We start from the raw sequence: 27,554 nt of genomic DNA, 5'->3' as shown, positions 1-27,554 counted from the left end.
CTCTCAGATCTCCTTCACATTGCTATTCCCTCCGGCATCCTTAGATCCTCCTCCTTCATCCACTTTATTGAGCCTTCTGCCCGCCTCAGCACCATGGGGACCAGAGCTTTGTCCCGCTCTGCTCCCAAACTCTGGAATTCTCTCCCTCCAGACATTCTCAACGCTGACACTCTACCTCTGTTCAAGAGTGCTTACGACCATTGATTGCTCCGTTCTGTGTATATTTTAACATTGTATGTTGTTTTAAGTCCTGCGTTTTCATCTAATTTCTTGTTTGTAGTGTCCTTGAGTGTTTTGAAAGGCGCTTCAGATAAAATGTATTATTATTATTATTATTATTATTGTTTTTATAAAGCACAATCTGGGTGAAAATCTTTAAAGCGCCATGGTCCCATAAAGAAAGCGTACCGTGATTTATTTATTTATTTATTTATTTTCCCCCCTTTTACTCACACAAGCCTGAACTTGCACGTATGCTGAAAGTATAGCCAGTTAAAACTCGGTGCATCCACTGTGTAAAGGATTCAGGTATGACGCATATTTCTTTCAGCTGAAGGCTAACATTTGACAGCAATTACTGGGAAGAAAAAGAGCCACAGTATGTTGTGATTATTACTAGAAAATTAAGCATATTAATCTTAAAACACATTTTCCTAGGTTTATGATATATGGCAGTAACATAGATGGATATGTTAAGATGGTCTTTTAGTTAGTGTAGCACTGCTGTGGTAAAGTGGTTTCAGGATTTTTCTGATGAAACAGAGCTCCTGACTCAACGTAATGTGCGTCCCACTGCGTGCTGATGAGTGCTGCGGCCGATAATCACGACCAGTCTGCATACTGTTTTTACAGTCATGGCCCATGTCACTTTGTATTGCTCTGGGAATCACACACGTCTGGAATCACATTACTTTAGTTAATGAATCTCATTTAGTCCTTTGTCAGTTTTTGCACTCGTTTCTTTTTTTAGAAAAAGAAAATGGCATTTATCTAATTTGAAGATCAAGAGGGAGAAAGATTTGCTATTATTTGTCCGAGAGGCAGAAAAAAAATCTGCTGTGCGGCAGGCCTCCTTTGTGTTTTCAGTGATGCGGTTGCCATGGCGACTGAACAGTTCTCATGAAACTTTGTTGTTGCATTACCTCTCGAGGGCATCGTACTTTGATGGAGCATCGGTCTGCCTCTTGGCACTGACTCTAACACACCTCACAGGAGAGGTTCCCGTTCACATGTCCGCGCAGAACATATTCTGCTTGATGAAATCAGCTCTGCTATTTAATCCAACCCGCCTTGACCGCCAATCACAGCAGAGCGACCCCTCCTGCCGAGTCCATCTTGCTGATCCAGTCAGGTATTGAACATAGGCTTGGTACATTTAAAAGATTTGGTTGCTCTCATTGTTTTGTCCGCACAGAGTTAACTTTCTGATGCGTAAATGTGGTTTACCCATCAAAATGATGAATGATTCCCTCCTGATGCAATCCCAGTGTGAAAAAAAGACTAAGTATCTGCAGTAACAAAGTCTGTCATAGCTAATAAAAATATACCAGACACAGGAGGACAAACCGCATCAGAGTAGTAAAAGAAAAACCAAAAGAAACAACAAAACACCTAAAAAGGACAAAATTCCTCTGGTTGAGATGATGGTCAAGTTGCAGTCTGAATCTAAAAATTTAAAAAAGCAATCATCTCCATCATACATGTATAAAAAAAATCATGTCAGTGCAGTTGTCAATTGTGGGGGCTTCTGGTTTTTATCCACTCTTTTCTAATCACTTCCCCTCTGGCTGCACTTACAATCCCAAACCAATAATCCAAATTTGAAGTAACATTTTGTGCACGCAGAGCCCCAAAAATGTATGCGTTTTCAATTAAATGGAAAGTGCATTCGGAGTGATTTTTTTATTTTTTATTTTTTTTTTATTTATTTATTTATTTTTTTGCCAAAACAGTATTGGAAAAGGACATGACCGGAATATGTGGTGATGATAAACCTCAGAAAAACCCCTATGACCAAAGTAATAAAAAAAAGCTTAACTGTCTATAACAGGGCTGAACACAAAGTTTTCCACCATAGTTCTCATAGGTTCTGCCGTTCTTCATCTGTGTCTGTGCTTTTTTTTAATCCATGATAGTAATATTGAATTCTTTTTGACCATCCATCCAACACAAAAAAAAAAAAAAAAATTTTTTTTACATGGGGAACCTCTCATCCTCTTCATAGTAGTGTGTTGGCTCCTAAACAGGACCTGAGTTGCTTAATGTATGACTGTTGGTGTTGGAGCAACGGTGGTGCTCAGCTCACCTGTCAGTCGGCAACACCGCTTCACCAAAGTGGCTGTGACAGCAGGTGTCCTCCATACAGCACAGTGTGTGTCACAGCTGTCAGTCTCCAGACAGAGACCTGTCCACGCTGTCCCGCCTGCTTAGGCGACCGCGTCAGGGAACAAACTAACACACACACACACACACACACACACACACAGGAACGCCGAATAACCCGGCCATATTTGCATGAATACACACACACACACATATGTGAACAACAGCATGTCAAGGTTAGTTAGAGCTGATGACAATTGAATAGCGGGCTGGAAGGATTTGGAATGCATTGGAAATGAACTGGGCTCACCCCTTCACTCCATCCCACCCGTCTCTGTTTGACGGTTTCCACAAATCTGTCCTGCTGTCACCATCTATTACGTCTCACCTGGAGACGCTTTTTCCTTTTGTGCGTTTAACGAACGCGTGCTTTAAAAGTGTCATGGTTTCCTAATGTCCTTTTCTTATTTATTTATCCATCCGTTTTTGTACATAATCTTGTCTTACGGCAGGGGTCCACGGTGCGATTAATCTAAGCGTCCTGCCGTGTGTTTTGTACCTTTTGTGCTGCAGGTGGCCGAGATGCACGGTGAGCTGATAGAGTTTAATGAGCGCCTGTACCGCTCTCTCATGGCCAAAGACCACCTCATTGTCCAGATGAGACAGGAACTCATTGACCTCAGAGGGCCGGTGAGTGACACACACACACACCCACACACTCACCACTGCCTCCCCCTCATCTGATGTCACTGCAGGTTCTTTCTTTCCTTCTCCCATCTCTTCTCTGCCGCTCCGCTTCCAGCTATTTGAATTAATTTGCATCTCCGCTTACCCATGATTGTTCTTGCGGTGCTCCTTCTCCGTGGTGTCATTTTATTTATTTTTTTTTACCTCAGCCAAGAATGGATAAATGAGTTTTTACGGATAAAAGCTTGCCATGAAGCTAAATATCACAGGCGAAAGCATACATTTCTCATGCATGCTGGCTATGGCTTAGAGCTTTAGGGTTTTCCTTTGGCTTTGGAACACTTAATGAGATCTTTATGAGATGAATAATTGTTTTAAATGAGTAATCTGTTGTGAAAGTATTATTGACAAATCTGTTAAGCTATTTACCTTTTACTGTGTGTCCCCTGAAGTAAATGTTTATCGTTGCATACGGCAATATCCTTTTCTAAGCGATATCACTAATTTAGGTTTCTAAACATTTCTGCAGGATAAATGTTTTAATTGTTCACACACCAGACTCGGTTATACTTAGTTAGTTATTTTAGTTGAACTTTTTTTTTTTTTTTTTTTTTTTTTAAAGCTTTGCAAAAGGATTCCCACAGATGTGACGCTTTAGCAATGGACAGTGGGCGGGAGGACAGTTGGAACTGTAGCGACAGTCAGACATTTGATCAGACAGCTGATTTGACTGGCAGTTGAAAAAAAAAAAAGCTCAGGTTCACTCCAGAGCTCACAGTATAGCTTCAACTCTCCTTCCCTGGCAGTTTCACATCCATCCACACCTTTGATCTCCAACATGACAACTTAATGGGGTCATCTTTAAGAACCAAGAAGACAACTCCAGGGGTCTCAGAATCTTCGGACCCTTAAGGGTTTTCAGTCTATTGTATCAAATGCCAAGCAGGTGGAAAGTTCTGTAATTCCGAGTTACAGCCGCTCACCTCTGAGAACACTAAGTGCAGCAGGATACGTTGTGAAGACTTAGCAAGTCTGTTGGCACTCAATAAAGTAATTAAGATGTATTAATGTCTCCATAAAGAAATTTTAGGTTGGAAACACTATATGTAGCTTAACTTGATTATAACTAATTCCTAATATGACATCATTCGTGTTAGTAATCAGGAAATGCTTTTGACATGGCATGAGTCTTTTTGATTGTACAGTTTTAATCCGGCTGATATGAGAATATTAAAAATCCAAACAATGCGCTTTATCTCAGGGTATTGCAATGGAACTGTTTTTCTCCTCAATACTTCTCTAGAACGATAGAAACCCACAGAGGGCCAACATCTGGTCATGCTTAGGAGAGCTTGAAGCAGTCTGGACACACACACACACACACACACACACACACACACACACACACAACCACGCTGCCCGCAGTGCGAGTTGAGACAGTTGCTATGAAGTGAGCCTCAGGCTGAAGATAGGACCTCTTATCCCTCAACCGCAGCCCTGCTTCGCTGGACCGCTCGCTCTGTCCGTATGAATGAGTTTATGTGTGTGTCCTTCTCTGCCTGCCGTTTGCTGCAGGCATCCAACTTCTAAGAGCTGCTTCACAACTCTTCTGTCGACATCTTTCTCCATCTCACCCTCCTAGTACTATCTGTGAGTCTGTTCGGGCCTAATTTAGCCTCTTGGGGCGGGCAGAGAAACTAACAGGCCGGCCATAGAAGGAAGAGGTGCAAATTCTCCCCAGTCCAAAAGGCCAACATCTGGACCTGGTCATGTTCTTTCTCAGAGGACCTGGAAGCTTGATAAACTAACACACTTTCATTGACAGACTCAACACAATGTTTTAAAGGCTGACAGATGAGCAAAAAGTGCTGCTTTCCGGCAGTATTACTGTGTATATTACTCATAATGAACTGCAAAATCACTCGCCAAACACAGGCGCCCATTTTGGAGGCCATCCAGCAGTGCACTCCAGGGGTACGCACTGTATTTGGCTAGCGTACAATCTTACAGTCTTTTCTTAATTCCCACAGATGTACCTGAGTCAGATGAACTCAGGTACATCTTCAACGACCACCTGTTTTGTTTGAGAATCGAATTAGTTTAGAATTTCATATGGAATGGTTACCACATAAGCACCAGGAACACTTCCAGTTCATGCAGCTAAACCGTTACTATTTTGGTTGGTTGGCTTAATGTTTCTGCTACTCTTACACATCACTTTTGATTTTGAACGTTTTCCTTTGTCAACTGCTTGAGAGTTAACTGCTTGAAATAACAATTTAGTTTTTATTCTCATTAAACCACGGGAACTTTAGAAGAAAGCTTTCATCTAAACATTTCAAAATAAAAACCTCTGCTTTTAACGGACCACCTCGTCTTGTTAATTCAATAGATTTCTCATTGATTTATCCAACTTTTCTTCAAACACATGGTGGTTTAAGGTATCAGAAAAGAGGAAGCTGTTTGCCCTGAAATTAGCCTACTACAGCTGGTTTTAGTGACAATAGATTTTTTTCCCCCCACCTTTGATACAAGTATACAGAGAAACGTCCTCAGCAATAACAATAAAACCACCTACCTAATATTTTGGAGATCTTTTTAGATTTAGATTTAGATTCAACTTTATTGTCAAAGAGAAAGTAAGGGAAAAGCCAATGAAATGCAGTTAGCATCCAACCAGAAGTACAAAGGTGTGTATTTTATATATACAGAATAAATAATATGTACATAATATACACAGAATATATACAGACTAAATATATACACTATATATACTATGTAAATAAGTAACTGAAGATTAATAAATTAGATAATTAAATATAAATATCTGTATGTGCAACGAATGTCTCTCTGTTGGCTTCATTCTCTAACCTCTCCCTTCTTGGTCCAGCTTCCAGGAGATTCAAGCCAAACATCAGATGATCCTAGCTTGTCAGACTTTGAGACGTAAGGATATCTTTCTCTTTTACTTTTACCTCTTTGAAAGCACAATGCTGTCAAGCACAGTGCTGGCACTCTGTTGATGTTGCTGCTGCCAGGGATAATGATAATGACAGTGATGATGACGACAGCAATAAGGACGGCTTGTTGTTTGTGTCACTCAGGGCTCATCGCGCTCTCATCAACGTGTGGATCCCCTCTGTGTTCCTGCAGGGCAGAGCTGCCAACGCCTACCACGTCTATCAGGTAGATGGAGGACACCGCTCTGACATAAATGCAACTGTTTACTGTCCTTGCTAATTGGTACACATCATCCTCTATTCTTTGTGAGAAACACTGAGCAGAGGGCAAAGCAATGATGAGTATATAGTGGGATAATGTTTCATAAGAAATCTGGAAAGAGCAATAGAGATGTGGCATGAGAAGTTAAAGATTTATTAAAGCAAAGAGTGAGGGATCAAATAAGAAAGCTTCGAAAGAGTTACACATTAGCATCAAAAGCTCATCATCGGTGTTCATTAGCAGTGTTGTGTTAGGAGCTTTTTATCCACTCAGCTCTGCTCAAGTGGTCAAGCAGAACACTTTAATTTGGCAGTGTATGCCCGATGGCTTGTCTACCACCTAAGTATATCTTTTTTCTTTTCTTTTCTTTCTTTACTTTTTGTATGTGCATTTAATCTCCGGCTCTAAGAACAAAGATCAATGATCCAATGGTTTGCAGTGAGACTTGGTTCAGAATACGAATAATAATAACTATGGATTTCCTGACTTTCAATCCAGTCCATATCACTGCTGCAGCCAGTTTGGTCTCCAGTATAATAACTGATTTTATACTTTCTTTGACTATATGATTATTGTGAAGTATGGAAATGTGTGGGAACTATTTGGAGGAGAGTTTGGTATTTGCTCTGTATTTAGACTTGGCCACAGGAGCTACGTGGTATTTAGACCATATTTTGTAAATTGCTTCCATCCTTGATCGTGCTTCTGCGTGAGCACTTTGAAAACTAGGCTCGCTTTGCATTGGAACTCAGAATGTTACATTAGCACGGACTGAAAATTAAATCAGTTCAGAGTTGTCCTTTATCTGCAGAGCTAACAACATCGCCCTCAGCCATACTCTGTGTCCCCTGCTAATTCCAAGTGTTAGTTGTGTGTTGCTATTAAGACGAGCCAACCACACCAGCTTAATTTCTGTGTCTGCATGTAAACCAGTGGCGGCTGCTGACTTTTAAAACACTGGAAGCCCATATTACGCATTCAGGGTTGTAGTGGCTCGTGCCATCCCAAAGCAGAAGATAGCAAAGTTAAAAAGAATTAGTTATAACATAGCTGTGTCTAGTATGACAAGTATGCCCAGCAAATACACAGAAAGAAGGTATAGACTTTATAGAAAATTCACACAGCAAGGCCAAAATCAAGTATGATCGAATCTAAGGCCTGTAAATGGCTGGATCAGAATCTGTGGAGCATGTTTCCCTGTCATAATGAATACTTAGAGTTTGGTGGTGGTAAGTATTCTTAAAAAAGGTAACATTTGTGAATGGGCAGCATGAATTCTGGAAAGAAACAACTAAAAGTATGAGTGAAACTCCGACAGCACTTTCACAGACAACCAGTCTCTTTCGTATCCGCTTTGGGACTGAAGTTCCAGCGTGCTTCTCCCCCTTTAAAAATTCGGCTGCCACAAGATCTCTCATGATGGACAAACACTAACTCTAATCATCACCACACAGCCCCTCATATTGACACGCCCACGTCTAATCTACCCCTAGAGACGCCGGGCAGCCTCGGAAGTGATGAGTTTTTGTCGCCAATGATGACCTAGAATTGTAGAAAAAAACTTGACTCTCCCACCCCCCCCTGAAGCCGGGCAGCCCTCGGCTCGGAAGCCCGGCTGTTAGTGGCGGCTTCATGACATGATTTCCTCAGTGAATGGTGGCGATTTCAGAACAAATCACTTCATTAAGCTACAGGACAACATGTTGTAGTTATGAAAGTAAATGCAGTATTGGGCATATCTTGTGTTTTGTGAATAACTGTTTTATCGTCAATTTAACATTGAAGATGTAGCAATTTCGCCAGAGAATGGGAGAGGCTGCCCGGCTTCCCGTGTTGTCTCTGAATAGCCGCGGCTGATGTAAACATATTAGTATGCTTATTTTAGCATTTAGCTTAAAGCACTGCTGAGCTGCTAGCATGGAAGTGGCTTTGTTTTCTAAAGATAGTCTCTGAACTTTAAAGCTTAAAGAAGAGCCATTTACAGCAATGGTTCCCAACATTTTTTCCTGTCAGCCCAATACTTTTTGGCACCCAGTCACACTTTTCCTTTCCTAACACCCCACCCTAAAAAAAAAAATAATCACGATCTTGACATGTATTAGACTCGACTGTGATGCTAGCTACTCCATGTTAGGGGTTTTTGTTTTGAGTATTGCATTCTATAACAGGTCTGTCGGGCTCGTCTTGAGAGAATAGCCTGAACCTGAAACTTGGCCAGTCGAGTTGGAACAACGTGTCCTTTGATTATTCCAAACTTCTTGTATTTGTTCGCCAGGAAATGTATTCTTTGACATCGATCGGTTTGGTCGTGGTGTTCCACATCTTCAAAGCCAGAAATGGGTTTAAGACTCACGGTTCCTTTGATAGATACTCATTAACATCAGTAAAATGAGACTTAATTTCCTCGCAAAGCACAAGCTGAGTAAATGCATGTAGAAAAAAAAAAAAAAAGTGTACGCACTGTGTTAAAATTGAGGTTGTTGTGGCTCACAGGACGCTGCATTTACTTACTAGTTTAATTGTAAAGAACAAAATTAGTCTGAAAGGTGTTGTTTTTGATTAAAAATGTATCAGTCGGTGGGTAGCTCAGCTGGTTTGGCAGCCAGTGTAAATTTGGGGGGGCTCGGTCCTCACTGCAGCTGGCCCACCCGTTGTGTCTCAGAACATTTCTGGAGCCAAATCTGTCCCAAAATCACGACTGCACCTCCCACCGCAATCCACGACACCTCAGTTCGAACTGAAGTCTCATCAGTGTTGGCTGTGCACAAAATTGATAATAGCAGGTCTCCGCTTAAATAAGTGGTGGTTCCTGAGCTTTTTGCCAGGCACTGATGTAAGCAGGGGAGCACTGGGAACTGGACTTGAGCGGCTTCCCAAACTGAACTGCTGCGTCTCCTTTTATCTGTCAAGTTATCAAGCAAAGTAGTCAACAGCAGCTCATTCCCCAGGTGACTGTTTTACTGTGACTGTCACATTAACAAGGTGTTACACCTCAGCTCTCTCACCACAGCAATGTAAGAATGAATCGCACACACACACACACTCACTCAGATATTCAGTCCTCTAGCTCAGCCTCATGAGACAGACACACATGCAGGCAAACATGCATATAGCAGTGCAAATATGATAAACAAAATCCATACAGATGCACACAGTTACATGCTGTCACTCCTACATGCTCTGATACCTCATAGCGGGTTAGTCAGCCTTCTTCATGCTTTACAGGAGCAATTTACAGACAGAAATATGAGCGCGCACACAGAGTGTTATCTGCTCCATAAGCAGGAGGTACAGCTGTGTACAGCTGTGCTCGCTGTGGAGTGGAAACCATATGGGACAGTAGCAGACAGCAGGCACATCCTCAGCTATAACTGATGGTCAGACTGGCAACCAAGCTCAGCTCTGCTCAACTTATGCATAATAGATGTAAATTCACTGCTCAGGACTGGAGCTCAGAGCTGTCTGTGGCCTTTTTGAGTGAAATGATCTCCTTTCTCCCGACGGGAAGGAAGTGTGGCGACGGCGAGATGAATTGTTATGATTCCTGACACTTACAGCTTAAAACCCATTGGCACAGGTGTCCGGCCCAGTGTTTACCATTCAGTGTTGTCTGTACCTGAGTGTATCTCACGGCACGATGAAGACAATTTAGGATTTTCACTTTCTGCTAACGGTGGTGTTCAATGCTCAAGGGAAAGCAGCTCATGTTTAAATTTCAGCATGCTGTTAAGAAAGTGAAAACTTTTATGGCCAGATGGCTGCTTTTGTTGTCATTTTGGAGAACTCATTGCAGACTGATGTTAAAACTCGCACTTTGTATTGCCAACTGTGCTTAGTCTGAGCCCCTCGTATATGAATATACTCATCAAATAACCCATTAAAAGCGGAATATTCCTCCTGAGTCATCTTTAGGGTTGATAAATGTTTTCAACTAGGGTAATCCCGTACTTTTTAAGATGATAATAGTTGGTTAAAGTGTAAAGCTCTTTGATGAGGTGTGGATATCCACTGGGCTTTCAGCAATAATCGTGTCCACCTGCAGTTGGGATTTGTGGATCGACTCCAGCATTGAAGCTGAGCATTTTCTGTGTGTTGTGCTGATAAAGCCTGATTTCTTCCTCTCAATAATGGTCTCTAAGAGACTACTGTCCAGCCCTGGAGCTGGTATAAAGCACAGCCCATCTGGTGTATTGGATACTTCCCTTCCCAGAGCTATATTTGTCTAATGGCTCCCTGTGGAAACCGCTTTTGTTCTTAGACAGGCTAATGGATGGCCAAGGTTACCGGAGTCACTGTTGTTCAGGTGAGGTTGTTGTGGTGATTGAACACTGAGCCAACATTCTTGAACACCTGAGAGAATTGTGAGGAGAGGGCAGGGGTCTCTTTAAAATGCCCTCCGGTGAATACACAGTCTCTTTCTCTTAGTCACACTTGCACACACGCGAAAAATATGCATGCACAATTGAACCAATGATGAGAGCAATGAGCCGTAGTCGAAGCTAGAGGGGCTTTTGGGAAGCCCTGATAGTGCGTGGGATTTTAGAGACGAGAGCCTAAGTTGGGTCACTGCAACCTTGTGGTTGAAAATAAGCGTGCTAACAGCTCCTGTGCTGCGGCTGCACCCCACCAAAGAGGAGGAAAGGCTGCTCTAACCACCACTTCTCAAACCGTGCTTCTCTAATTGTCTACCTCTCATCGTCCTCTGTTTTTTTTTTTTTTTCTCCCCCCTTCTTCGTCGCTCTCTGTCTCTCTCAGCTCAGCCTCCCTTCCCTTGCTAGATTTCCTGGCATCATGGCAGGGGTAAAGACTGCATGTACTCCATTTTCTGTCTTTGCATTTTTTTTCTTTCTCCAGAGCCACTTTTTTCTAAGAGCTCTCTGAAATGACTTTCATCCAAAGTGCAGTAAAGGCCTGTGGATGGATGATAGGAGACAGACAGCGATGGAGAGACAGAGACTGATGCATTTGTTCCATTATAAGTTGAGTTCTGCTTCTTGTGGTGCACTCTGCCTCTGGGCCTTCATTTTTTTTGTATCACTCCATCCTTCCCTCTTCCTCTTGTTCCCTTCTGATCCCAAAATGACAGAATGATACCACCGGTGGTAAATCAGTGTCTCCCTTCTGCACAATACCAACAGTACTGAGGCAATTAAGGGAGGAATCATCATTTGCACATAGTCGGTGAACAGAGAGAGTCATTTGCTGTTTGCACGGGTGTCTATATTGTCATTACCTCCTGACATTGTGTAATGAATCATATCGGTCAGCGTGAGGATGTATTCTTTTCCAAAGAAATTATGTGCCGGCATTTGTTTTTTTTTTTTGGAGCTGTGTCAGAAATTCTGCAAAAACTGATATGTACAAGGAAATTAGAATTTGGGAATGGCAACTAAAAACAAAGAGAAGATATTTTTCTCAGTAACATGGTATTGCATGGCATGGTTCACCACTTCAGTCCATATGTAAATATTTCAACAGCACCACACAGTCATGGTTTCCAGCTTAAAGTCATCTGTAGAGATCTGCGGTTTCAACAGTGACTCTGAATTCACTGTAGGTATGCTCCCCTCAGGACGGACCAAGGAGACATTTGGGGTTCCCTGACTTTTTGCTTTTTTAGCTTCATAATCTGGTCCAAACGAGGGCCAAATAGTTTGCTACAGGTGGGCAGTTTCACGAGTGGGGGGTTAGAACGGAGGGGGAGGTTGACAGACAGATTAGGGCAGCCTCTGTAGCATTGTACCAGTTTGTGGTGGTGAACAGAGAGCTTTGCCGAAAGGGATAGGGGACAATTTACCAGTTGATCTATGGTCCAACCCTCAGCTTTGTTCATGAGCTGTGGGGTAGAGACAGAAAGACTTCCCATGCAGTGTGTCTGGGCTCACCCTTAAGGGATAGCTCAGTCAGCTGGGAAAAGGTAAGAGTAGAGTCGCAGCTCCTCCGTAGCCAAAGCAGCCAGTTGAGGTGGGTTGGGAATCTGGTCAAAATGCGAGCAAAGCCAGAAATCAGAAAGACCTGAAAGTGAAACCAATGTACCCGTATGCCAGAAAGCGCAGAGGACATTTCCTGAAGCATCCCACTGTCCCTAAACTCTGCCCCGTGTGATACCTGTCATACCTACATCCAACGTAATTCAAACGCTCACTGCACATTTTAGATCGTTCACTGTGAACATACGAGCTGCTGACACATGTTTTCAGTGCGGTTCCAAACACGAGTTCATTGACGTGTCGTGGGTTGACTTTTCAGAAGACGCTTCATAGATGCTTCTGAAAAATCGCAAATTCATCACATATAGAGTCGCTGATTGTCACGGACTCCACAACTAATGGAGCCTGATGCCACATACTATAACAGGTGTATGTTTCCCAGCTTGGTTCTACGTGACAGTGACTCAGGAGTGAATCTGTTTAGCTGTTTTTATTCAAAACTCTGATGCAGTTTGATGGAAACTCCCAGGCTTTAGACTCTTTGATGGCATGTAATGTGGAAAAAGTCTTGGCCCATTAGGAAATTCTGACTAAATAACCTTAAGCAAACATAGTGGATAATTCAAGAATTGTTGTTGTTGTGCTGCAATTACAGCAATGAAATTTCCTGATTTATAGAATATTTGTCATTGGCCCGACCTTTGAAATTGGGAAAGAGTGATGGGATATACAATTCTGTTTTAAGTATTGCCTCTGCTGGCAGCTATTCTATAGTATTCTCAGCCTACTTTGTATTTTTTCTCTTGGGGAAGTAGTTCAAGGGTTAACCGTCTTCTTCCTTTCGAAAGCATTTGAAAATCGGGGCATGACTAGAAACTGGAAACATACCCCACGCCTGTATGGAACAATTGGAGGAATATACTCTCCGTGCTGATAAATGAAAATGCCAAAGTGAGATATTCCGAACCAAAACACCCGAAGCATCACATCCTACCTCAGTTTACACTAAAAAAGGAAACCCTGGCACACAAGGGGCTTTTAAAAGGCCAGTTTATCAAAAACCTAACACTTCTAAAGATTCATAGGAACTGATAGCGTGCCATTTTTTTTGTGGATTTAGCTCCTCATCATCATCCATGTCTTTTTTGACTCCAATCTACTAAATATCTTTCTTTTGCTCCCTTTTTCTTCATTCATTTACTCTTTCATTTTTTATTTAATTTTTTTGCTTCTCCCTTGAAAAATAAAATAAAATAAACAGTGTTGGCTGTGAGGGTGGCTTTGCTCTTGATTAGTTCCAGGACAAAACTGAAGGGATCCTTCCACCTCCACAGCATGCTTAATCTCCAGTTTAACCTCACACCACTTCCCCGCTACGCACAAGCACACACAAAAAAGTAAATAGAATTTAAAAAAAAAACCAGAAACAAATGATTTTGCTTAAGGCAGCACCAGCTCGTCCATCTGTGCTTGAAGACGAAACGCAAACGCGATCCAAGTTGCAGGAGCTGCTGAAGCCCAGTGTGAATTAGATCTATGTACATTATATTACATAATTAGGAGCCTGTCAGTGAGCTGGCGCCTCTGGTTCGCAACTCAGTGGCTGATTTACATATACATTTAATATATATATATATATATATATATATATATATATATATATATATATATATATATATATATATATGTGTGCATATATTTCAAATGAGCTATTCTCTTTGATCGGCAAAAAGCTGAGCCTGTAATTTTCGGCACAAAGTCAAGGGCTCACTGCAAGCTTCTCACTGTTTTGATTATTCTAATGAGACGGAGTCAACTTCCTCTTTAATTTTTTTTCCTCCCTCTGTCCTTCACACTTTTATTTCTGTTCCACAGAATTGCGTCAGATTCGAAACGTTCGAATAAACGACGTGGGCCGCGTTTGTGCAGTCCGCCCGGCGAGTGCTCATGCGTAGCACAGCACCTTCAACTGTGGCCGTTTGACTCTGAGAAAAAGAGAGGCCCCAATCCATCAACAGTTACATCAACTGTCTGTGCTGTCCTGTTGCCACCCAGAGCCTTTAATATGCAACATATGAGACCACATAAACCAGCCACGCGATGAATAATTAATTGATTAATAATAAATGTCCTCGTTGACAGAGTTAATTTTAGACGCGTGCAAAGCTGCTATCGATGGACTGTCATCCCCCAGAGAAATGCAGTGTGTGAAATGTGTTAGCACCTTTAATTTCTGTGTCAGCCATGGGACACGGCTGGGTTAACATGGGAGACTTGCAGCTGCCGAGGCGGTAAGCTTAACATCCAGACCGTCTCAGTGTGAGTCGCTCTGATTAGCCAGAGGCTTAATCCACATGGAACTGGGCTGCTTTAGCTTTGCAGACGAGGTGATACATCCACGTATATTCGTGTGAACTTTGCTTTGGTGTTGCATAGAAACCATATGATTAGTCTGGTTTTGAATGTGGGCAAAGCTGGCCTCTGTAGGTAGTACTGAAATCTGTGCGCGTGGATGTGCACAGTTAGTGATCGTGGCTGCTGTAATGGCCGTCTGTTGATGTAGGGAGATAACTATTATGTTGATGATGGTAATGATGAATGTTTTACAAAGATGATGATGATAATTACAATCGTTGTCTTGGTCGTAGATCCATCAGTCATAGATTAAACACCCTCAGGAAGGCGCAGAGGCTGCTTTTGCTGCCACTCTCTGCAGCACTGGCATCTCATCAACTTCACCATCAGCGTAATTTACATTACATTTCCATTTTAGGCACTCCAGTCAGTGCTCTTATCCAGAGCGATTCACAATGGGGGAGGTTGAGGTTCAGTGTCTTTTTAAATGGCACTTGAAAAGCAGCATCGCTGTTGATGGACGTGCGTTTGCAGTAGCGGGGCCTAAAGCTATGGCCGTCTGACAAGAGCGGCGAGACACGGAAAACTGAAAGACCGCTCTAATGCATTACAACGTAAAACATCAGCAGTAAATACACCACTCAAATAGACATTAAAATAGAATTACAACTACATTTCACTACTGCCATGTTATGGACAATTTGCCCAGTTATTTTCAAACTTGATAAATTGGATTATTTCTTTTGCTTGAGGTGCACAGAACCTGTGGTTGTGGATAAAAGGATAAACAAAACATCTGGCTGTATCACATACAAGGTATATAGTAGCACCTCAGGTAAACAATATAAACTAGTCATGCTCAGTTTCGTGCACATCGGTGTTCTCTTTTTATATGTTCTTATGTAGAAAAGCTCATATTATTTGACCACGGCGACACTATGGTGTGACGTGAGACCGCCACATTGAAAAGACCGTTTTTTTTCACCCTGGGCAGGTTGCCAGTCCATCACAGAGCTAACCCGGAGACAAACAGCCATGCACACTGACACCCAGTAAAAAAGGGTCAATTTCGCCAAACAAAAAACCTAGCATGCATGTTTTTGGACGGTGGGAGACACCCGGGGAGAATGCTCGTGGGAGAACATGCAAACCGGGATTCGAACCAGGAACCCCGTTGCTATGAATCTTAAAAGTAAAAAAAGTTGTCCCAGGATTATCGCCGATGCTGCTTACACTCATATGCTTTAAATTTCTCCCCTCTCCCTTCATGCGGGATGGTCTAAGCAAAGTATTGACCTTAGCGTTGATAGAATCCAACCAGCCCTTTTGATGGCTGACGCTCAGATATCTCTCGGTCATTTCATTCAGTCGGGAACCTTCCTGGGCTAAAAAGGATCGTTCGATTGGAGATCTTTTCATTTTTGGAATCATTTAACAACCTATGAGGAAAAAAATCAGCAGTGATGAGTACTTCTCTGCAAGCACTCTCTACTGTGCGTTTTATTCCTAAAACATATTGGATGCAGTCTTACAAAATCAAGGTGTCTCAGCTCTCCGATGTCTCAATCATAATGGGATCACAGGGTTCTTAAGACATTTCCATCCCTACTTACCACAAACTTTTTCTTCTATTTTTGTCCATGTCTAAACTTTTTTTTTTTTTTTTTTTCTGGCCGAAAATGCCCTTCAGTCACAGCAGAATTCCTGCCGTGGTGCTCCATCAGTGCAGTGCCCTCTTGTAAAACTTCAAAAGGTGCAAACTCCAGCGGGTGGAAATGTGATGTGAGAGGGGAGTGGGAGGCTGCCCTCTCTCCCTTCAGGGAGGGTGGAATCAGGTTTGGGTTGTTGACGTAGTCACATCACGGGAAGTGTGATGATCTCTGCTCTAATCCGTCAAACATCTGATTTGATCTTGGAGCAGGAACAGTGTTTCTTAGTATCCTTCTTCTCTTCTCACTGGGTTCCCTTTTCATTGCTGCTCATTATTTATAGGGATGCACTGATCCGCTTTTTTCACCTCCGATATCGATATCTGAGGCTTAGTATCGGCCGATACAGAAAATGGCGCGGAATTATAGTAGCAAACGGTAAGTTTCATTGTGTGGAAAAGACTGGGATCATTATTTTGTGCAAGGCAACATCAGACTTGACTTAAACATTTCTTTCTTATTTTTTTTTTTTTAAACTAAGAAACAGATATAAATGTACTAAATTACTTATTTATTTAATAATTGTGCACCAGTAAAACAATCTTAACCATAGAAATATAACAAGTGTAACTGGTTCAGTCAGTGCAATTAGGGATTGGGGGGGACGGGGGGGAGGAAAAAAATTCGGCCGATATGGATCGGCCCATTGTCACGATACCCAATTTCTAACTTTCTTTGATATCGGTACCAATATCAAATATTGGATTGGTGCATCCCTAATTATTTATATTTCCCCATTTTCTTTGTCACTGTAATTGCTTTCCTCTCCTTCTTCGGAGTGCTTTTGCACTCTTTCCCATTCAGCTCGGCTGTGCTCTACATCCTCTGTTCCCTCAGCTTGCCCCTCAATCATTTGCTCACTGACTGCCCGACCATGATCTCAGCCCTTTCACAGAGCCTGTCAGTGACTCACCGGTTCACGTTCGAGAAAGGAGAGAGAAAGAGTATCCTGCTGTGACTGAGGTGTTAGTCAAGTGTCTTACAAAGGACAAATGACAAAAAGGAGCTGACTGTAGAGGGGGAGTGATGGATTAAGGGAACAGAGCCGGGGAATCAGTTGTGATAAAAGACAGAGATAAGAGTTGCGGTTTGTCCTGTATCCGCTGCGGATGCAGACAGCTTTTCCAAGGTAGTCTCCAACTTGGAGGATGAGCACTCGTATCTGGTTACCACCCGCTGACTTTAAAGAACAAGCGTAGAGTGTTGAAGTGATTAAAAAGCTCACAGCGTCTGGCATATCACCGTCTATCCTCTACGAGCTAAAGAGGAAGAAAAAAGAAAGCCGCCTCATTTTCTTATTTTACACTGAGGAATTCAGTCTCTGTCCAGCATGCTCAATGAGCAGCTAACCTCCTGACTGTGGCTCTGTGGCCCAGTGCGCCCTCATCGCCAGTGTTGAGACTCGCACGCGTTCTCCTTTCTGTGGGCTGCCTCCCTTTACCATCTGCATTTGTTTTATCATCACTTTCAGCCTGTGATGGCTGTTTATCTTCTACCCGTGCAGTTTCATCTGTGATAAATCCATGAATACTTTGAAGCTTCAAAATGTTTAGGTTCACACTGGGGTTGTGTTGCTCATGCTAAATACTAAAGCTGCTTTTATGTAAATTTGGTGTAAATGACAATTTACATCGTAACTCCTGTATTTACATGGAACGCTAGAAAAAAATGATCAAATCACTACTTTTGGAGGATGTTCATTTGGTTGTTTTACTTGTGTCAACAAAAAAAGGGGGAAAAAATGAGAACATTTAGCAGCTGAACATAAAAGCTTTGTAAAATATGAATAATCGTAACAACGAGATAAAATAAAATAGCTGTTTTTTCAGATGTATTGGGGAAAAAAAAACTATTAAATCGCTCAATCTCAAGAGAAGGATTCTTGATTCATCTTTTAATTTGCATTTCTAAAACCAATGCATGCACAGGTCAAAATATGCAAATAGGTCTGCGGTTAAAAGCGAGAACTCGTAGAGCTTGAGTAGCTTTTGCACCTGGCTGATTGGCAGGCAAAATGGCTGCAACAAGAGAGCTGTCAGCGGAAAAACAATGATTCTCTGCGGAAAAAATGCTGGTCGTTTCCCGTCAGCTGAGTGCAAAATTTGGAGCAAGTACAAACAAAATGGGAAGGTCGTAAAAAGGAAACGTTCGGGTTGGTCAAGATATTTAAAAAAAAATAAATAAACAAACAAAATAAAAAATCGGACCAAAATCGAAGTCCTTTTTTGCTTTGATTCGCACAGTGATGTGACATTTTCTTCAGTTCAGCCAGTGAAACAGAAAACAGAATGAGCCCCTTTTTACATGTAGATGGTGAAATGTGTCCGCTTTTTTTCTTTCTTCTTTCCTCTCACAGATTGCATTTTAATAAGGAGGTATGAAGTTGAAGCACCAGCTGCTTCTTTGGTCACATTGTACAGGCTAATGAAAGCAACGCATCTATTTACGCATGCAGTTGCAGGAATATTTTCAACATGAAAGTGCGAGTGATGGTAAATGCAATTTCTACTTTTCCTAATTATTTCCTGGTAAAGTGTAGAAAGTAAGACAGTGTTTTTTTTGGTGTTCTGTGCGTCAAGCTCACCTCGATCCAACAAGGCCTCTTTCACATATAGAGAAAATGTGTAAGATAGCCAGAGGTGAAGGCTTTTTACATTTTCAGCCCAAATAAGCATTATATTTATGAATTTATTGGAAAATATTGACTTAGATGTCTGTCAGCACCACTAAATCCGTGAAATAAGTTCCTCAAAAGCAGTTTATTGGTGTTCGGTGCATGAGCTTGCATTTTGGTTCCCACAACATTAGAATTTGGGTTATTTTAGTACAGCTCGCTGCTTCATCACGCTGCTACAATGGAGCAAGAAGTTGAGTCTTTGCGGACTGTTTCAGTCCTCCATCAGTCATTAAAGCAACACTAAAGGATTTTTTTTTTTTTGCCCTTTGGCTCCCCCTACAGTTGTGGGATGTAACACCACTTTCATAAAAACACATCTGTGTGACCTCTGCAAATGTACAGCAACAGATGTGGATTTGCTGTCACGTTGAAGAGGCGAAAGATGCTATCATAAGCCCAAAAAACATGTCAAGCAATAGTGGTGCGGAGCTGGAAACCAAAGCAGTCAACTGCGCTTTCTCAGCCCCCGGGTGCTCTCGAGCAATTTCAAACATTGAGAATGTGGATAACAAATGTCAGCATACTTCAAAAGGAGTCCGAAGCACATACGGTAGTTTTTAAGGTTCACAAACTTCTCTCTGCTGTTGCTTTAAATCGCACCTTTATTTCCACATTTAATCATTCATCCATTTGTCACTTTACAAGGCAAACATACTAATGAAAGCAATGCTCATTTCCCACTTCTTTCTTTATCTTTACTCTTTTCAAACATACATCTTCTCTACTTGTACTCACGAAGGTCCAAATGTAGTTTTCTTGGATGTCTTTTGTTCCTCATCGGTGTCTTTTCTCTTTCATCTACCTCCTCTTTGTCTTTTTCTCATCTTCATCCACTGGCTCCTCCCATCACAGTGCTCATAGTTGTCAGGAGTAGCAGCACACCTTATGAGACACCTGTTTCATTGTACAATCTACCGCTTTAAAAAAAAAAAAATACAAAAAAAATTGTATTGCTTTTGGTTGCATAAGATTCTCTTTTTACAGGAGTTTCCACCAACTGTTTTCAAATATGAGGAGTTGGTTTATTGGAGTTTTGAGTCGCAAAATGTCTTCGATAGACATTTACAAATAAAGAACTGAATCTAGCTGAATTGTCTTGAAACCCTTTTTACACCAACTTGTCAAATGGCCACAGAGAACATCCAGAACTTCGATGAACGTGCGCCTCTCTGGTCATTTCAGTGTGTAACGCAACATCCAGCTGCTGATTCTCGAGGTCGGTTTGGTGTAGAGGAACCGTTTGATTCTACAAATTTTAAAGCCAGTGTGGGCCTCATTTTTTACTCCCAAATTTAGATCACCCTGTGAGTTTTTATTTCTAAAGACTCAAGGGGCCTTCTGATCGACACTCCGGTTAAGAAAATTGGTGTTTAATGCACTGAAAAGGTGTTACCAAATGAGCTCCCAGTTGGAGGGGCAGCTGCACTCTAATGGGAATTACAGAGGCACTGTTGGGTGAAGTGTGGGGGGGCGTTTGTCGAATGACTTTGCAGACCCCCTGAAAATTTGCAAGGCCCCCCCCCCCCCCTCACATACAGAATGTGACACCGGCTTTAATTCCGAATAGTTTAGTGTTAAAAAATTCTGCTTAGTCTGTACATTTTGCTTCTATTTCTGAAGTAGCGCTTGAAGTTAATTGCCAACGTCGTCGCGCTAACACGCTCCCCGTGATCATCAGGGATTGGTGTCACTGCTTTTGACTTCATTTTGATTCTCGAAGTCCCAAATAAATTTGCATTATGATTAGATCTGAGGGCACCATGATGCCACTTGCTTGCCTCCACATATTCTGCTCACACTGCAGGGGAAGTGTACTGCTGTCCCAGCATGTGCATTAAAATAGCACATAGCTGTAGAATAAGAGGTGTGGTAACGGCGTCAGCACAGCAGACCTGCCTTGAGCAGACCGTTGTTATGGTAAATTCTGTCTCTTAGAAATGCTTTAGAAACCCCCACAACAGACTTTCCCATCCTCATCCCCATTTGCTTGATGTGCCATGTGCCGAGACACACTAATTGTGTTTCAGAGAAGTGAGACACACCCCAACCTGCCCCTTCCTCAGGTATAAATGATTTTGATTCCCTTTGTCCTGGGTCTTTCTTCACCATAAACGCTGAATGGTGTTGACTGACCCTTCTGCAGAAGAAGATAAACACGTGGCCGGCCGGCAGAAAAATAGAAAGGTCTCCAGTTAATTTCTCATCAGATGTAACAGGAAGGTAAGCAAATCTTAATAGGAAGTCAAGAAAAACTTCCACCACACCGTGTAAATGCGGCTTCAGCCTGGAAGATAGTGGCCGACAAACTGACGCCTACAATGTCATAAGTTTGGTGGAAATATGTATTGCTTGCCTGAATGGTGCGAGGGCACAGTGGTGCTTTTCCTCTCCTGCCCTTTGCTGTTACTGTGCTCCCTCTCAAATCCTCCGAATGGGTTCTATTTTCTGCCTAATTAGGCAAATGGTTTGGCTAACAATGATCTGTGAAGAGGTGGACGGTGATGATATGACGCTCTGCTGCTCTTGCCTTGGTTTGAGTCGGTTCACTCCCTTCTTTTCCTCACTCAGTCTCACTCGATATAGGCCATGCACACCCACTTTCGCAGACCGCGTGGTACCTGTTGCTTTTTATGGGTTCATTTGTGATCATAACCTTGTCGCTTGCAGTTACTAATAGCGGGAGTGCACGTGATGTCAAAAAAAGCAACAGGCTCAGTGAGCGCGACTATTCGACCAGGCTGAAAATTCAGAAAAGAAAGAGCTGTTGTGCAGTCAACTGTACTGGCATTTTCGTAAGGAAGCCTTGTTTTTTCTCTTTCAAGGCTTCCAAAAAGCAAAGCGAAGACAGCCGCGGTGCTTTGAAATAAAATAGATACAAAAAGGGACTTGGCATTCAAAATTTGTCTCAGACATCTACAGTTTAAGGTTGTCATTGTTGTTTTTGATTGGCAGCTGAATTACCTTACCTTACCCTCACCTGCCTTTGTAATCCTGATCTCCAAGTCCACAAGTCAAATGTTCCACTAAAGATGTCAATTAGGGGGTAAACATGAAAAAGTCTTATTAGAAATCCTGATTTAAAAAGGCAAAAAGTCTTCCCCCTAAAATCTTCTCAACAGTCTAACGACACTGCTCACTTGGATGGTGTATTCGGCCCTATGATTTCATCCATGTTTACAGGTTTCATAACCAAAGTTTGAATGAAATTAAAAAAATACTCAGCACACATAACCAGGTTATTAATTGGGTTTTTCGCCATTTTATTTCCGTTGACAAATCTCTTTTTGACCAGACTACTAGACTTTAACGTGCTTGCTTGCTTTGCTTGGTAAAGTTTCCAAATAAGGTCAGTATAAATATCAAGAAACCGATATTACCTTCATTTCGGTGAGGTCGCACACTGGTCAAATTCAGCGATAGTCATTGTGAGACTGCACTTGGCTTTTGCTTATTGTTACAACTGTGAAGAGCGTAAGCGAGATCTCTTGGCAAGAGGAATCTCTATATGGGCTTCCCATGGCGCTGGAAATTGGTTTTCCCACAGGCTCCTACAGTCCACGCTGCCTGACAGATTGAGGAACAACAGTCCAGGGTCTTCTCTACGAGGTACAGCAGGGAGAAAGACTCCATTATCATCTTCTCTTTCTGCATTTCTCAGCTGTGGCGCACGATTAATCTCATTTCCACCTGCTTATTGGAATACCCTCGGGCTAAAGAACCAGTTAAATGTCAAGCAAAGAAATAGCAGCAATTACATGTTATGGGACTTTCTCTTTCAAATCTTTTTCTGAAGTTATTTCACGGCTATGCGAGGACTTGTTTCCCCGATTAAGCTGTTTTACTGTGTCTGTTGCCCTGCTTAAAGCCACAGAGATGTACAGGAGGTACAGAAGGCAGTTTGCGCGTTGCAGGAGCTGAAACCTTCAACAGTTTTAAGGCAAATCCACCTTCAGACTGCGGACATGTCTCAACTGAGTTTGTTTGCAGAAAGTACAGCTTAATGTGTGCAACTAGTCTTTGTAAACACTAACCCCATTAGAGAGCGAGGTCGATGCAATGCAGCATTACTGCGTCACTTTCCTCTCTTTTTAGATTTTTTTTAGATGGAAAAAATCTTGGCCAACTGTTGTTGGACTGTCAACCAGATAGTAACTGCTGCTAGTGCTTAATTAATTTGTATAATGAAAATATAAATGTGGTTACAACATTATGCCAACGTTTATGTGTTTTATACGAATGAAAATGATATTTCTAGGGCTGGCGTTATTTTCGCATTAACTCGTTAATTATTTAACGCCGATAAATATTTTATCGCGCATTAACGTGGGTTTTATTTATGTATGTATGTATTTATTTATTTATTTAAAAAAGAATTTTTTTTTCTTTTTTTTTAAATTTAAAAGTCTGTTGCTGTCTGCTGCGGAACCGTAAAAGAAAGTAATCGGCGGATCCACCAAACATGGAGAAGGTACGGAACTTTTACTCGGCCATTTTCATTTTAAAGTTCTTCCAGACGGCGGAGTCGACAGAACCAAAGTAATCTGTAAACACTGCCAAGTTGAATTGTCTTCTCAGCGTAGTAGTTCCAGTCTAAAATATCACTTAAAGGCAAAACACACAACTGATACCAGCAAGTCATTCAAGGAAACAGACAGTGGAGCGAGGCTTCTACATAAAAACTACATAAAAATGCTGATGTGTTTGCACAACAAATGTTGTTAGGGCACTTTCATTCATATGGCAATACATTTAAAATAAAACTAAATGCTAAAAGCTATACACTACTTTTGAATAAATTTTTGGATTTTGCGTACAATTGCGATTAATCGTGATTAATCAGGGAAATCATGTGATTAATTAGATAAAAAATTTGAATCGTGGCCCAGCCATAGATATTTCACAGGTTGCCAAAAAATATTGAACATTACTACACACTCTGCACAACATAATGATGAAACAACAGTGTCTTCAGCCAGAGGCTCCCTCAGCTCTGCTGCAGTAACGGCCAGTATAGGAGATCATGCTTGCCAACAGCAATCACCTTACAAAATGAATATGTATGACTTTTTGTTCTTATTCCTAATCTTATTTATTTGTGTATTTGTTTAATTTATGGAAATTATATTTTTCCAAATAAATGGATTGAAGAGTTTTTTCCCCGCTATATTAGTTATTAGAAACGATCTGGGGGAAGAGAAAAGCATTAACTGAGTATAGATTCGATATTCTGTTTACCACACTACCAGTTGCCACTTTACTTAGGTGTCCAATAACTTTGGTCCTTGGTTTTAAATCTAATTTGCATACTTTGGCATGAGAAATGGTCTCAGCCAGTAGCCCTCTCACATTTGATTATCTAATGTCCTTCTCCTCATCCTTCCAGATGAGCCACGGCTGCCCTTTAGTGAATGTCACTTTGCCTCAAATGGGACACGAAAGTATATGGCAGAGGACTGACGTTAAATATGCATGAAAATGCTCCTCCTCGTGAACAGGTGATCTTCATTAGCATTGAAATGAGAGGTTTGCAGCTAGTCTGTGCAGTTAATACTATGTATCGCAGAGTGATAAATCAGTTGTGAAGGCAGAAATAACTTTCTGTACCTGCGTACATCAGTCTCTGTGGATGAAGATGTAGCACAGGTCCTTCATAATAAGAATGATTAAGAATTTAGATTTCCTCAACATTTCACTTTGCTACAATGTGACGGGAGGCTTTGAGCAGTGAGATGCGGCTGACCGTGGAGATTTTCGAGGTAACGGTTGATGTGGAAGTGTAGGAGATCGTAGCACTCCAGCAGAAATCCTCTTGCTTATACATCAGCAGCCACGGTTGGAAACTCCTTTCTACGCTGACTTTCTGAGGTCATTTTTCATTGAATCATCATGCTTTCAAACGTATACTCATAAGCCATTTAATTACGGATAATAGGACTGTCCCTCACAGTTGAACTTTCAGCATCAGACCAAACCCATCCCCATCACACGTTACCACCAGATCCCTCTGAACTATTATTAAAGGGCCCTATCACTGTTCCAGAATGGATGCTGTTTGAGATAACAAAACCCTGGAGCTCAGATATTACGAATGCAGTTTGGATGTTGCCGAGATTTTTGACAGAGATAATGATGGACTATTTATGATTAGTAATGGGGAGGGAGTTGTAAGCCGATGTGGTGCAAAATAGATTAAGTTTGTGCTAACACTGTCGTATGTGAAAAGCCACTCGATGTCTGAGAAGGTCCAGACACTCAACACGGTCACATGCACAGCTGAGTCTGCGCCATTTGCCCTTGTCCCAGTATACATGCGAGGGAGGGAAATGGGTTTAAGATTTTATGTCTGATTCCACGACACTGTGTGACAAATTGTCTGACATTCTAACAGGTCTAACTTTCTCTATAAGAATAGCTGACTTTGTGGCACAGATGTTGTCTTTAAGTGACTAAATGCTGACTTTGTCAGATGATGCTGAGGTTTAAAGTCAGGATTTTATCATGTAGCCCTAACAAGCTGATTTTTTTTTCTATCTCCTTCTCCCCTTAAGAAACAGGATTTAAGATAAACACAACAAACTTGTGCTAAAGAAAAAAAAATGGACCAGACTCTGTGAATAATTCCCTATAATCTCTATATAGATCAGTGAGCAGTGCTGACCAACATGTCATTGGGGTCATCAGGTGGGAACCTCCTTTCATCAGTGTTTCATCTAGTTGGGCCCGCAACACCTCCAGGAGGCTAGACAATGACCACTGGCGCATTTCCCAGAGTCACTCTCCTAATGCCAGCCATCACTGCTCCTCACACCACAACAACCATCTTTTCTTTTTTTGTGATCAACTTTTTTTATTGCTTTTATGGGGGAACAACCATCTTTTCTTTACATAACCACAAGCTACCCCAGCCTCTCACCAACTGCACACCAGTCAAAGCGGGGTGGGGATACAAACCCTGGTTCGGGTAGGGGGTAATGAAAGTATAGAGAGTGCCAGAGGTGGAGGCAGGATAAGACACACTACCAGATTCAGCAGACAAACTCACCTAAACAGTCCTACAATCACTAACAATGCCAGCAAAAACAAAGCTATACAATCCAACTCACCTTAAATGGCCGCCTGGTTTCAAAAGGCTCACATGGGCCACACCCTCCACTTAAATATCCAGAATTTCTTCTTTGCTTCTTCCAAGAGTCTGTTTACCCTAAGTGCTCCCCCTGCTGGGCCCCCAGCTACTATTGCTTCTTGTAATCCAAATCCACTGACTGGATTTTACTGCCTCATCTGACACTTCCTTCACTATTTTCCTCACACTCTGTCCACTTACACCCAGCTCCCTCAACAATGAGACAACAGACTTTGCAACAAATCCTCTACATACTTCCACTGGACATATTCTAACTTTCCATCCTAACAGAAAATATGTGACCTGAAAGCAGCTTTAATATATTCTTATATAATACTGATTTTACAAAAAGATGCAGAGGACCATTTGGCCCATTTGAGTTGAGTTGAGTGTATACACATGCAGAGTGAATCGACCCACAGTCGCATTATCTGGGCGTGTTAATCGTGGTTACATACATTTCAAAAGTCAGTTTTTGTTTGGACTGACAGAATATTCCATGTTTTTCTATCCTCATTTAAACATGCTCACTGAGGGACTGACCCTAATCTTATCTTTACTGATGGAGCTCTGTCAGTCAACCCAGTTGACTATATGAGGTTACATACAGTAAAATGAATTGCATGAATACATATACGCCCACAATGGTAGGTGTTTGGTCCAGACTGAACACTATGATTTTTTTTTTTTTTGGGATGATGTCGAATTATGAACAAGATGTTTAGTTTATCATTAGATCCGGGGACACTTAACTCCTGGTATTGCCACATAAACTCGCAACGCAGTATTCCGAAATTAAAAGTTAAAGTTGATCACAGTGTTACGAGTTGCTTGACGTGTTCGCCAGGCTTTAAGTTTGGGGAGTCATTACAGCAGACTGTATGGAATATTTCTAAGCACAGACCTTGCTTTGCCCCTTTGAACAATATTTGGAATGTATTACGAGACATCAACCCCTTAAGTTAATGCTACAGTAGTTGCCAAGTCCAACCTCGACTTGTGTTTTGATGGGCCTTTGTTTTTTATTGCAGTGATGGGGTGGTTGAAACTGAATTTCAATCAAAATAGCAGAAAGACGAGTGTTGAAAGAATCTCTTAAAAATGTAGGATTTTCAATTTGATCCCAGCAACACATTTCACATAAGTTCTTACGGGTTCATTTCTACTACTAGATTGCACCACCTCCCCTTTTAACATCACTAAGTGTTTGGGAACTACTGAACAGTAGCTGAATTTTTGCCTGTTACACTTTATTTGCTGCTTTAGCCTCACATTATCTACGCTGCAATCAAATTCCAAGTTGGAGGGTGTTCAGTTTCCCCCAGTCACTTGTGGCCAAACTATCAGCTTGGACGGAGATGGCTCAGGTCCTCTGCAGCGGGCATTGTGATTCAGCCCGTGTTCTGAAAATTGATTAACAGATATTTTTGCTGCCTGGAGTGAATGTCATGACAGAGCGGGTGCAGATATAATTTGAATGAATAATAGAATGAATAAATAAAAACCTGCAACTTTTTAAAAAAAATTTT

At 41.6% G+C, this 27,554-nt stretch overlaps 1 protein-coding gene across 2 annotated transcripts in view; it reads left to right on the top strand.

Moving 5' to 3' along the window:
* snx29 (sorting nexin 29) overlaps positions 1 to 27,554 on the top strand; it is a 154,481-nt gene that overhangs the window by 94,132 nt on the left and 32,795 nt on the right. For both annotated transcript variants that reach the window (XM_075458260.1, XM_075458259.1), the window contains 3 exons: positions 2,896 to 3,012; positions 5,900 to 5,955; positions 6,114 to 6,195. In XM_075458260.1, coding sequence (XP_075314375.1) covers positions 2,896 to 3,012; positions 5,900 to 5,955; positions 6,114 to 6,195 — 255 coding nt within the window. The remainder of the gene's footprint in view (positions 1 to 2,895; positions 3,013 to 5,899; positions 5,956 to 6,113; positions 6,196 to 27,554) is intronic.

The sequence above is a fragment of the Odontesthes bonariensis genome, chromosome 23, assembly GCF_027942865.1.
Source record: "Odontesthes bonariensis isolate fOdoBon6 chromosome 23, fOdoBon6.hap1, whole genome shotgun sequence".
NCBI classification, from domain to species: domain Eukaryota; kingdom Metazoa; phylum Chordata; class Actinopteri; order Atheriniformes; family Atherinopsidae; genus Odontesthes; species Odontesthes bonariensis.
The sequence above is the reverse complement of the archived record's forward strand: the minus strand, read 5'-3'. Positions and strand labels throughout refer to the sequence as shown.